This window comes from Nannobrachium achirus, assembly GCF_963921795.1.
Source record: "Nannobrachium achirus genome assembly, chromosome: 5".
Taxonomy (NCBI): domain Eukaryota; kingdom Metazoa; phylum Chordata; class Actinopteri; order Myctophiformes; family Myctophidae; genus Nannobrachium; species Nannobrachium achirus.
The window spans coordinates 35,151,589-35,164,881 of NC_137814.1; the positions used below are offsets into that span (position 1 = coordinate 35,151,589).

Consider the following 13,293-nt stretch of genomic DNA (forward strand, 5'->3'; position numbering starts at 1 on the left):
ATGCTTCTTTTAAGAACAGCTATCCCGATAGCACTACGCACCAACACGTGTAGATTCTTCTCTGCTTCAAAAGCCAAACTGAATGCCAGAAAGGGTCTTGTGTGTTGGGTGTGTATGAGAAGGCGGGAGAAGATTCCAGTCCTCATCTGACAGAAACTGAGCAGGGTTTGACAACACTGTGTCCGGAACACTGTCCGAGGTGCTGAAAATCTCTGGTCCACCTCTTGAAAGGCGGCAACAGAATATTCTACGGACTCCATAAGGACTTTCCGTGCGTTGCACTGGTGGGGCTGGGGAAGAAAGATGCCAGTGTGTGTGGAGCAGAGTCCTGGGACACCTGCAAGGAAAACTGCAGAATCAACGGAGCTGCAGAATCAACGGGCTGCAGGCTGCTTCAGGACCTGGAGTTGAGTCACATGGAGGTGGACAGCTGCGGTGACGCCCAGTCATCAGCAGAGGGTGCCGTACTGGGCTTTTTGGAGCTGTGTGGAACACAAGCTCCCTATACGTGGCCGTGTGTGTGGGTCTGTCTGTCTGTCTGTCTCCGTCCGTGTATGTAGCCTAAACTTCGGCGCGTAACTAGTGCCGCACCATTTACGCCACTCGCGCAATATATACATCAAAATGTGCGGCTCGGCCGGGAATGGTGTTCTATTACCTTTCGTTCCGATCCGCCTTACCATGCCGACGTAATCGGCAAAAAACGACGCTTAATTGTCCCCATTGACTTATAATGGGACAATGCAAGAAATCACTTTCAAGTATTTTTCTCTCGTAAACCAGCTACAGTTTCAAACCTCGGAGAGGAGATTCATAATGATTTTAAGAATGAATCGAAAAATAATTACATCACTCGGCCTCATGGTGGCGCTATAACAGCCCACTTTACGTTTTGCCCCGTAACTCTTGAACCGTAGATCGGAAAATTAAAATTCTTTTTTCCCTGGATTCCTTGGGTCAAGACGCATCTCCCCATATAGGCCACGCCCATTTGCGCCAGGATAGATTTTCCGCCATCTTGAATTTTCTCCAAAACACACTTTTTGCTCCTTTTCCTACATATTTTCTTCAAATGTCACAAAAATCGGTACACATGATCCTGGGTGACCAGAGAGGTGCTGTTGAGTCTAGCCTGCCCTGAGCATCAACTGCAATACACACACACACACACACACACACACACACACACACACACACACACACACACACACACACACACACACACACAGCTCCACTTCGAACAGAGGTTCGATTTTTTCAATACGACCAACTCAAATCCAAGAAGACCAAAGTGACCAGGCAGCTAACATGGAAGTGTCGATATGGAGGCATGGCAAAAAGGAGTCCTGTATGGAGAAGGCCAAAACTTGGCCCGCCTACTCATGGAAGCACCCGCCAATCACATTACTCCGACGGTGTTTGCCAACACCATCTAGGAGCATGCAGCTGGCACCATACATACACTGACCGAGTCAAAGTCCACAAGAGGGGTCAGGCCTGGATAGAGGAGCAGGAAATGGGAGCATTTCTCAGCGTATCTAAAGGGTCAGATGAGCCCCCTGTGTTCCTGGAGCTGCACTACAATGTAGGGATGTGACGATATGAAAATTTCATATCACAATTATTGTGATCAAAGAAATCGTGATTTACGATATCATCGTGATAATCAAAATACCCCCAACATCCATTATCCTGGGGCGGAATTTGCCAAAAAATAGACTATCTACAAGCTCACAACGCATTGTGAGCTTGTAGATCGTCTATCTTTTTGGCAAAGACATGATAGAGAGTGAAAAAAAGACAAATTATAGAGGGTTTAAGTGGTACCGGATATGCAGATAATCGGCAATATCGGCAAATAAAAGGTGAATAGATACGATTATCGTGAGTGTTTCTTATCACGATAAACGATAATATCGCTTATCGTCCCATCCTTACTACAATGGCTGCCCCGATCACACACAGGCGCCTCTGCTACTGGTGGGCAAGGGTATCACCTTTGACAGTGGTGGTATCTCCCTGAAGCCGTCCTCTGGAATGGACGCCATGCGAGCTGACACGGGTGGAGCCGCCATGCAACGTGTGTGCCTCCATCGTCACAGCAGCATGCAGCCCTCAAGCTGCCAGTCAACATTATCGGTCTAGCTCCCCTCTGTGAGAACATGCCCAGTGGAAAGGCCAACAAACCAGGGGATGTAGTCTGAGCCAAGAATGTTAAAACCATCCAGGTTGATAATACAGATTCAGAAGGGAGGCTGATCCTGGCTGATGCTCTCTGTTATGCTCACACCTTCAACCCCAGGGCCATAGTCAATGCCGCTACGCTAACAGGGGCCATGGATGCCACTCTGGGCTCTGCAGCAACTGGAGAGTTCACAAACTCTGACTGGCTCTGGCAGAAGCTGCACAAGGCCAGTGTGGTGACAGGTGCAGGGGCATCACACGGGGGGGAAGCTACTAGGGCCCAAGGTGGAGGGACCTTAATTATTTTATACTTTAGCTATTGAAAAATAGCAGATATACAAGCTCACAGCACTGAGTGCTGCGCTGTGAGCTTGTAGATCTGCTCTTTTTGAAAAGTCGTGAAAATGTGTGCAAATCTTTGAATGTATGTATTTTTTTAAGCAAACTTTATTTGTAACTCAAATTTTGTTTCTGGGGGGATCCCTGGAACTAAATATTTTGAGATGGGGGTCCGTGGCCAAGGGGGTCCTTCACATGAAAAAGTTTGAGCACCACTGACATAGAAACATAGGTTTTTCAAAAAACCTTGCACAAACTTTCACGATTTTTCAAAAATAGCAGATCTACAAGCTCGCAGCGCCGCACTTGGTGCCGCGCTGTGAGCTTGTATATCTGCTATTTTTCAATAGTTAAGCACAAAATAATACGTATTAACGCGTTCCCAGTCTAAATGGGTTAAGTCCCCTCCCCCTATGAAGAACATTCATGGGGGGCCCACAGTGAATCCTTGTACCCAGGGCCCAGAATTTGGACACCCCTGGACAGGTGACAGGGTGTGGCGGATGCCTTTGTTCCAACACTACACCAAGCAGGTGACTCACAGCCAACTGGCCGACCTCAATAACATGGGCGAGCTGCCTTCCTGAGAGAGTTTGTCACAGGGCGTCATTGGGCTCACCTGGACATCGCAAGGGTCATGTCCAACAGAGATGAGATCCCCTACCTGAGGAAAGGCATGTCGGGCAAGGGTACGCTGGTGGAGTTTGCTGCTGGACTGACCAGCCAAGACTGAGAGACTGGAGTCACACACAGCCCGCGCAAGATGAGCTTAAGACCTTACTTAATGAGGAGAGTAAATACTACCGCAATTATTTTACAAAGTGGGGTCGAGGGACCCACAGGGGTCCTTGAAGAGGTTCCAGGGGGTCTCCAGCAAAATAAGGAACATTTTATTGTATTGTAGGACATGATCTGAAATGGCACACTCATGTGTGTGCGAATGAGTGCTTCAATGACTCAATATATACTGCCTATTTGTCATAATTATGTTGCGGAAGAGCTCTGAAAGTCTGAGTGATCAGTTCATAGCCATCTGAATTAAAGTCAAATGGATGTTACAAATAAAGCATATATTACAGATGTTTATGGTTTGTATTCATTTCCTACTTGAAATATGTTATATATTGATATTTCTTTGCATTTGATGTATATTACCTTGCTTATTGTATTGATGTATTACCTTGCTTATTGTAAGTCTCTCTGGATTAAGAGCTAAATTCCTAAATTGTAATTAGACCAATTTTAGACTAGCGTTTAGACGTAGGCCTATATTAGACGTCCAATAGCCCCGAAAAATGCTCAGTGAAAACGTGGCACTTATCAGCTTGCCTGGAGTTGCTGGGTTATTGTGCTGACTGCTGACATGTCGATCAGCATATTTAGGTTTCAATACCAGGCGCTAGCTGGCTTTAATTAAAGCATGGTTAAAAAGGTCTCCTCCAATTTTCAATAGCTCATCTAGCTCTGGTCCTACAGTATATCGCAACTTATGCCTATACTGAAACCGTTGCCGAACAACACCAATTTGTGCTGATAACGAACATGTCCATATTTGAGTACAATCCTTCCCCTGCCAGCAGACAGACACACAACTTAACTATATAGTAAACTTGAACCATAAAGTGGTAAAACGTTATAATTTTTTTACCTAGCTGACAAGCGTGTTTGGGTACCCAGCATTGGATGATGTCAATACAGTGACATCAGCCAAGTCCACATGTGGGCATGATCCAGACACTTATATACTCAAGCAAATGTTTAAGTATTCAGTACAAATTATTCCTTTATTACTATTCCAGGATGGGACGTGTCAGGACCAAGACCGTGAAGAAGGCGGCCAGTGTGATCACAGAAAAATATTACACCCGACTTGGGAACGACTTCCACACCAACAAGAGGGTGTGTGAGGAGATCGCCACCATCCCCAGCAAGGCGCTCCGCAACAAGGTGGCTGGATATGTGACCCACCTGATGGGGCGTATTCAGAAGGGACCAGTGAAAGGAATCTCCATCAAGCTGCAGGAGGAGGAGAGAGAGAGGAGAGACAACTACGTCCCAGAGGTGTCTGCCCTGGACCAGGAGGCCATTGAGGTCGACCCCGACACCAAGGAGATGCTCACACTGATGAATTTCGGTGGTCTGTCCGTCCTGCAGGTGACTCCGCCTACGGTGGGGATGAACTTCAGGCAGCTGACAAAATAAGAAAAGAATAAGAAAAAATAAATACCCAGTGTGAAGTGAGCGGTGCTATCTGACTACTAATTTATCGAATGTCTGTCCGTCTGCCGTCTGTCTGCATGCTGACATCACTGATACTAAACATGGTAACAGCCACATGCTGAAACAATGCCCAACTGACATCAACATTGCCTAACATGTGGCTGTTACCATGGTGGTGACACTGTTTAGTATCAGTGATGTGAGCATGCTCATCTGCAAATGTGGGCATTGTTTCAGCAAGAGCATGCGGCTGTTACTCATCTCCACGTTTGGGCATTGTTTCAACATGAGGCTGGACATCAACAATGCCCCACTGACATCACTGACTGACATCACCCCACAGTGCCCAAATTTGGAGATGACATCACAGACTGGCTTGGACACGGGCATAAAAGAGAGCCAGACAGACAAACGGATACAACAGGTATTGCACAACTGGACAGCAATGGTGACTATTCTGCCCAATGGGCACCGGTCTGGGTTCTCCAACATTACTTCTGAGACTCCTACATTCAATCCCTCACCCCCGGGCACAGGACTAGTAACTATTAATTTACGGAATGTCTGTCCGCTGTCTGTCTGCATGCTGACATCATTGATACTAGATTACAGTATCGCCACCATGGTAACAGCCACATGCTGAAACGATGCCCAAATGATTTATCTATGACACGATTAAATAAGTGACCAAATTTGGAGATGACTGACATCACTAACTGACATCACTACAGTGACCACATTTGGAGATGACATCACAGACTGGCCTGGACACGGAACACCATATATGGGCATAAAAGAGAGCCAGACGGACAGAGATAAGAGATCTCCATAATGTATGGGCACTAAAGGGACACAGACAGACGGACGGATACAACCATGATAACCGCCGCATGCTGAAACAATGCAAATCTTGCAAATGCAATTCTTTTTTTCTACCGGGGAGACATTTTACCGATACCGATATGACAAAATAAGGGCATATCGGTGCCCGATATATCGGTTTACCGATAATAAAAGAGAGCCAGACAGAGATAAGAGATCTCCATATATGGGCATGAAAGGGACACAGACAGACAGATACAACGGGTATTGGACAACTGGACGTCAATGGTGACTATTCTGCCCAACGGCTCACATGTGCACCATTATACAGTACACACCCCCGGGCACAGGACTCGTTTATGAGTTAATTTCATTAAGCAGCATGGCCAATGTGAACATGGGAGTACAACAAACTTTGGACAAACGGACAAAGCCAGATGTTGGAGCTCATGCAGCTCCTTACAGGAACACTGCTCAAAGTAGAACACTGCTTACAAAGTACTGTTTCTTTTGAAGCGGTGAAAACCGCTTCCAAGAAGTGGCTTTGTCCGTCTCGTGTGTCCCGATGTGAGCACTGGTCAAGCTTCACATGACAATTTGGCCCTCCAGATAAAACCATTCATCTACTCAGAATTAATAAAAATATACATATTGGACCCTTTGCTACAGTCATCATGGAGAGGAACATACTTCCATTATTCATGGACAGCTTGACCACCTCACCTGATGACTTGGTTTCACGTGCTATCAGAAGTGCCTATAAACATCATATATGTGTGGGTTTTTTTAAGCGGTGAAAGCTGCTTCCAAGGAGTGGCTTTGTGTGTCCCGTAGATGTCCCGTGCATGCAGAATTGAGGATTGGTCAAGCTTCACATGACAATTTGGCCCTCCAGACAAAATCATTCATTCATTCAGAATTCATAAAAATATTTAACTAAAGCACATAGAAAGTATAGATCTAGAACACTGAATGTATAGATCTAGAACACAGATTTCATAGCTCTAGAACACATAGAATAAAATGTCACCGCTTCACTTCGAACCGAGGTTTGATTTTTAAATGTCAATGTAATGTTGTATTGAAAATCTGAACAACAAAAAATGTAATACAAATACAAATCTGTCAGAAGGTTTCAGAAAAAAGGGGTGTTAGTGGCATATCCCAGCTATATTCACTCTATTTGAAATAAAACATTTCCTAAAATAATTTATAAATGGTATCCCAACAAAACTGAATAAATGAACTTAATTTCAGGGAAGTAGCTGGATAAATCAAGCAAGAGATGTTGCTTCACGTCCAGAACACACTGTAACTTGTGGTCTCATATAGAAGGCCAAATTATTATAGTTCAGAAAATGTTGTGTTGTGGTTGGCAGCCCCTTGCATACCCCAGATATTATCCCACACTCATCTCTGTTAGTCTTTGCAGAGGAGTGTCAAGTCAGCCTGAGAGGATAATTAACCGGGGACTGAGGTAACTTCCTTGCAGTTCCTGGTACCGAGCTGGGTTTTCAACCTCTATAGACTCGTGATTTTATAGACAACCTTCCAGGCCAGCTGTACATAGCTATTTTTCAAGCATTTTAATGTGGCTGGCAGCGGTGGCTACATCCTGTGCTTATTCGTTTTTCATAATGATTAATGGCCTTTGCTTAGGCCTACATGCTTTCATGTCATGTTGACTTTGAACGCATGGTGGCAGCAGTGTCTTCTCAATGAACCTATTTGCCAATGGTCAGAATATCGACCCCCGCATAACGACAACTTAAGACACGTTTTCACACTTTTGCCCAATATTCCACTGACTTCTCACATTTTACAATACCTTAAATATTTAGATGAATCAAAATCAAACGTTAGACTTTCCATAAGGGGATTGTATTTGATTGAACGGAAAGTGGGCGCGGTATTGCGAATTTATACTTTAAATAACAAGTTCCCCTAATTACTCACTAGAGGGAGCCAATAGCACAGTGAACATTGAATATGCCTATTTCTGTGACTGGGGCAAAGGGTCTCATTTCACCTCCAACCTTTTAACTTGATTACAACCGCCACCCAACACTCACTCTCTCTCTCTCTCTCTCTCTCTCTCTCTCTCTCTCTCTCTCTCTCTCTCTCTCTCTCTCTCTCTCTCTCTCATACTGTACATACATAGGCAAGCCCTACTGTCGAAATGTATAATGCTTAGTATTATTAGCCAGTAGCTATAACCTTGAGCAATGTTTCGTTTTAACATTAGGGTGGCGAAAGCAAAGGCAAAGCAAACGAAAACACAAAACATATTTATATTTATTTTGTCTTCCTTATAATGTATTATACCGTAGCCTAGGCTATTACGAGATCAAAGTCAACATACATTACATTGGTGTGGTAGGTCTAAGTTGGAAGCCTAACTGGTCAGTCAGTCAGGTCAGCAAATACCGTCACGAATAAAATTAAAATAACGGCCCACAATATGTGCCACTTATTTGACCATGAACTTGTGTAGGCTTACTAGGCTATGGTAAAGAAAGAAAGATTATTGCGCATGGCCTTGCTGGCCTTGCTGGCTACATCCTGTGCTTATTCGTTTTTCATAATGATTAATGGCCTTTGCTTAGGCCTACATGCTTTCATGTCATGTTGACTTTGAACGCATGGTGGCAGCAGTGTCTTCTCAATGAACCTATTTGCCAATGGTCAGAATATCGACCCCCGCATAACGACAACTTAAGACACGTTTTCACACTTTTGCCCAATATTCCACTGACTTCTCACATTTTACAATACCTTAAATATTTAGATGAATCAAAATCAAACGTTAGACTTTCCATAAGGGGATTGTATTTGATTGAACGGAAAGTGGGCGCGGTATTGCGAATTTATACTTTAAATAACAAGTTCCCCTAATTACTCACTAGAGGGAGCCAATAGCACAGTGAACATTGAATATGCCTATTTCTGTGACTGGGGCAAAGGGTCTCATTTCACCTCCAACCTTTTAACTTGATTACAACCGCCACCCAACACTCACTCTCTCTCTCTCTCTCTCTCTCTCTCTCTCTCTCTCTCTCTCTCTCTCTCTCTCTCTCTCATACTGTACATACATAGGCAAGCCCTACTGTCGAAATGTATAATGCTTAGTATTATTAGCCAGTAGCTATAACCTTGAGCAATGTTTCGTTTTAACATTAGGGTGGCGAAAGCAAAGGCAAAGCAAACGAAAACACAAAACATATTTATATTTATTTTGTCTTCCTTATAATGTATTATACCGTAGCCTAGGCTATTACGAGATCAAAGTCAACATACATTACATTGGTGTGGTAGGTCTAAGTTGGAAGCCTAACTGGTCAGTCAGTCAGGTCAGCAAATACCGTCACGAATAAAATTAAAATAACGGCCCACAATATGTGCCTCTTATTTGACCATGAACTTGTGTAGGCTTACTAGGCTATGGTAAAGAAAGAAAGATTATTGCGCATGGCCTTGCTGGCCCATAAAATAACCCAATCCACAATTCACATATATTGTATTTAATCGTTAACCCAATCACCAAAGGTTCGGTAGGCCTATTATCATCACTTGAGTGATGATAACCCTATACTCGAAAAAATAAATAGAAAATAAATACATAATATAGAAAATAAATAAACAAATAAACACTTTCTTCACTCATAGATAGATAGGCTATAAGGTTGATAACATGTCTATATATTGGACTACTTGAACAGTCCATGGGACTAAAAGTAAAAGGAACGTTGTGAATTGTATAAACAGCCCGAGGCGGTGGAAAAAGTTCATTCCCGGGTCCATGTAAGAGGAGACCGGTGGAGCAGCAGGCCAGTGCGCGGCCGTTTAATTAAGACGAGCTGTATAGGATTAGAGCTATATGTGACCGTAACTTTGCCTTACAATGACCATTAACAATTTCATGCCTACTCGCTTCTTTCGCACTGGGGCCTGGCATGAAGCAGTGGGCTAGTAAAGGGCCTATAATAATAGGCCTGCAAAGCGCAGTGCAGGCATCCGATGTGCATCTTCTTTTTCGCCCAAAAGCCTGCTTCCCCATTTTGTTTTACCAACTATTTCAAATAATTCCTAAAAATATAGGGGTACAAGTACAACAAATACATTTGAAAAACGGATCATTCGAACGTCTTTCTGATTAAATCAATTATAAAATGGAGACTGCATATCCTGGTATAATTCATTTAAATCTAACTAATCGAATAATTTAATTCTTGCAGTATAGGCCAGGCCAACTAAAATGGAATATATGGAATACCTGTGTATTGCACATACACCTAGGCCTAGGCCGCCTATTAGGCCTAGTGACTTTTAGGCCTAGACCTTCAAGTGTTGAAAAACGACACGTTAGGTGTCATTGCAATGCCATTTGTCTTTTACTCTCGCCTTGAATACCTTAAACGATCACACCTTTGGCCAATCTCTGTCTTAATTCTCGTTGTTATGAGATCGCACATACCGCCCACTGCCCATGATGTGAAGCACTCTGCGCTTTGATCCTGGTGCGATCCGTTGATTGAAACATTTAAACATCAGTAGCAGCACAAGGCTCTACAAAGTGGGGGAAAGGCATAATTAATTATTGTATCAAACTTTAGGTTGATGTTTATTATTTTCACTCAATTAATTAATCAATTAATTAAATAATAATTAATTAATCAGTGGCAAACGCCTATCCCACAACAGAGCCCCGTGTTAAAATCCCATGATTGCTGGCCTACTTTTTCCAAGTCCATGTTGAAAAAGAACACCTAAAGAACAAGAGAGAGGTCTGCACATGTCAAATTAAATTGTCAATTGATATTCTTTTGGATATGAATCACAGATTATTATTTTTTTATGTTCAATAATACAGTGGCATATCATAGATTTGTTCCCCCACTTCTCCCCAGTCTGCAGCAATATGCAAGATGCCATAGTCTGATTGTGTATGTGTATGTGAGCTGCGTTCTCACGTCTGAAATCTTGGCTGGAGTGGGCTGGGAGTTACCGACACCTCCTCTGGTTTTTCTAAAGCCCTGTGTGTGGCCAGGAGCTTGTTCCATTCCTGCTCTTAGTATTGCCTTGACTTCCAATTGGACGACGTGGATCCTTTTGGGAGGAGCTCCACTGGCAGCAAAAAGGAGGAAAGAATTTAACTGCGCAAAGCAAAAGTCCCGTGTAGTGACGGATGCACAAAGTTCAGAACTTTTTCAATGTGTGCTTCAGAACCACAGAGATGGGAACGGCTTAGACGTTGCTAAGATCCCAATCAGCGCGCACAAGTTGTTAGGCCATTGTTTTTAAATTGAGCGGACAGCGACTGTGATTTGAGCGCCTCGGCTTTCAGAGGGGAAAACGTGGACCTCTCCGGCTGCGTCTTTTGGAGCGTTTCTTCTTCTCACAGGATCGAATAGCGCGGAGGGGAGACGACATGCAGGCACGCTACTCCGTTTCCAGTCCCAACTCACTGGGCGTCGTGCCTTACATTAGCAGCGACCCGAGCTACTACCGGGCCGCTGCCGGTGGAGGATACACAGGCATGCCAGCACCCATGAACATGTACTCTCACGCGGCCCACGACCAGTACGGTGGGAGCATGGCGCGGGCTTATGGACCGTACACCCCACAGCCACAGCCGAAGGATATGGTCAAACCCCCGTACAGTTACATTGCGCTCATCACTATGGCTATTCAAAACTCGCCAGACAAGAAGGTGACCCTGAACGGGATTTATCAGTTTATAATGGAAAGGTTCCCATTCTACAGAGACAATAAGCAGGGCTGGCAGAACAGCATCAGACACAACCTGTCGCTGAACGAGTGTTTTGTCAAGGTGCCTCGAGACGATAAAAAGCCAGGCAAGGGGAGCTATTGGACCCTGGACCCAGACTCTTACAACATGTTCGAAAACGGGAGCTTTTTGAGGAGGCGGCGGAGGTTTAAAAAGAAGGACGTGCTGAAGGAGAAGGAAGAGCGGGTCCAGAAGGACACTCCTAGCCGGGGCCAGGGCCGGGAGGAGCAGCCGGTGCAGGGCTCCCAGCCCGTGAGGATCCAGGATATTAAGACCGAGAACGGGAACGCCACTCCGCCGCAGGCCGACTCGCCCTCCCTGAGCACCGTGCCCAAGATCGAGAGCCCGGACAGCAGCAGCAGCATGTCCAGCAGCGGCGGCAGCCCGCACAGCATCCCCTCCAACCGCTCCATCGGCATGGACAGCTCCGAGCACCACCACCACCACGGCCAGGCCTCGACGCAGGGCTTCAGCGTGGACAACATCATGACCTCCCTGCGCGGGTCCCCGCAACAAGGAGCCGGCGAGCTCCCCCCGAGCCTTGTAGCCTCCACCAGGACAGGTATAACACCGTCGTTGTCCCTAAACTATTCCCCCAACCAGACGTCGGTCTATAGCTCGCCCTGTAACCAAAACTCCATCTCCACTACCTCGAACGCGACCTATCATTGTAACATGCAGGCCATGAGTTTATACGCCGGGGACAGATCAGGCCACCTGGCTCCCAGCACCACCGTGGACGAGACGTTGCCAGATTACTCCATCACCACCACCTCGTCCTCTCTGGGCCACGGGAACCTAAACTCTGCAGGGCAGGAGGGGCACCATCCCCACCAGGGCAGGCTCACCTCGTGGTACCTTAACCAGGCGGGGGACCTGGGCCACCTGGGCGCAGCCTACCCGGGCCAGCAGCAGAACTTCCACTCCGTGCGAGAGATGTTCGAGTCTCAGAGAATCGGCTTGAATAACTCGCCGGTGAACGGGAATAACAGCTGTCAAATGTCCTTCCCGCCGAGCCAGTCCCTCTATCGCACTTCGGGAGCTTTCGTGTATGACTGCAGCAAGTTCTGACCAAACCGTAGAGGCTTTGATTTTCATGGTGTTGCTGCGACTCTCAGTAAACCCCAGTGAAGTTGTTTCACTCGCCTGGCCCGACTACCATGGACAAATATGAAACAGAATACTCAAACAAAAGACAGCATGACTTGATCTTGGTTTATAAAGAACAGTGTTACTGCCAAATAACACGTAAGTCTCTTCTCGCTTTTGTGACTTTATATTATGTTTAGGATATGTCAGTTTTCACGGGCATATTATAATATGTAAATTGCATATAGTAATTTATTTCTAAACTGTAGCCAGATATTATGGACCAAACACCAAAAAGTGTTTCTAAATTGAATTGCCTTAATTGTCCGAAATTGTTCCACTATAAAAGGAAAAAAAGGAACTTGTATATCGTCGTACTATTTCAAAGATTCATCTTTTGTTGAAAAGTATTCTGAAGGATTTGCATTGTTTGTTTAATAAATTGTCATTTTATGTGAGTTTAAATACGACTGGTTTCTTAAAAACGTGAATAGTGTTTTTTTTATGGTGTGTAGGCTCGTGGCGCCACGCAGTTAATGTTGTGTGGGAGGCAGATAGGCCACGTTATGAAACACATTTGACCCTGTGTCTGTGCGCACGGTCATTCCCTAATGGCATTTATGGCATCAATCAAGGCTATAGTAATGATTGATACACATTTTAAAACAGAATAGATGCCAAGGTTAATATGAATATTTCGTCCATTTTTTTACTGTTTTTACTTTAGCAACAGGGTAGCAACATGGGAAGAGACTGTATCGGCCAGTCGCCAAACATCTGTCAAAATTGAATATCAGGCTATAACTGCAGAAAATAAAATGTACATTTCTCACATCAACTAAACCAGTATC

The 13,293-nt window shown here is 44.8% G+C and overlaps 2 protein-coding genes and 1 pseudogene across 3 annotated transcripts; all 3 read left to right on the forward strand.

Annotated features, from left to right (window-relative positions):
- Positions 1–3,256, forward strand: LOC308285848 (cytosol aminopeptidase-like; annotated as a pseudogene). Its single transcript has 4 exons — positions 1–486; positions 1,245–1,585; positions 1,945–2,427; positions 3,010–3,256. The product of its transcript is annotated as a cytosol aminopeptidase-like (transcript).
- Positions 3,257–4,323: 1,067 nt separating this feature from the next.
- LOC308285025 (small ribosomal subunit protein eS17-like) lies at positions 4,324–4,725 on the forward strand (the record flags this gene model as incomplete). Its single annotated transcript, XM_080725744.1, has 1 exon — positions 4,324–4,725. The coding sequence occupies one exon, from the start codon at positions 4,324–4,326 to the stop codon at positions 4,723–4,725; it is 402 nt and encodes a 133-aa protein (XP_080581870.1).
- Positions 4,726–10,993: 6,268 nt separating this feature from the next.
- Positions 10,994–12,424, forward strand: foxc1a (forkhead box C1a; the record flags this gene model as incomplete). The annotated part of the gene is made up of 1 exon (XM_080726222.1): positions 10,994–12,424. One exon carries the CDS (start codon positions 10,994–10,996, stop codon positions 12,422–12,424), a length of 1,431 nt encoding a protein of 476 aa, XP_080582348.1.
- Between the last annotated feature and the right edge of the window lie 869 nt (positions 12,425–13,293).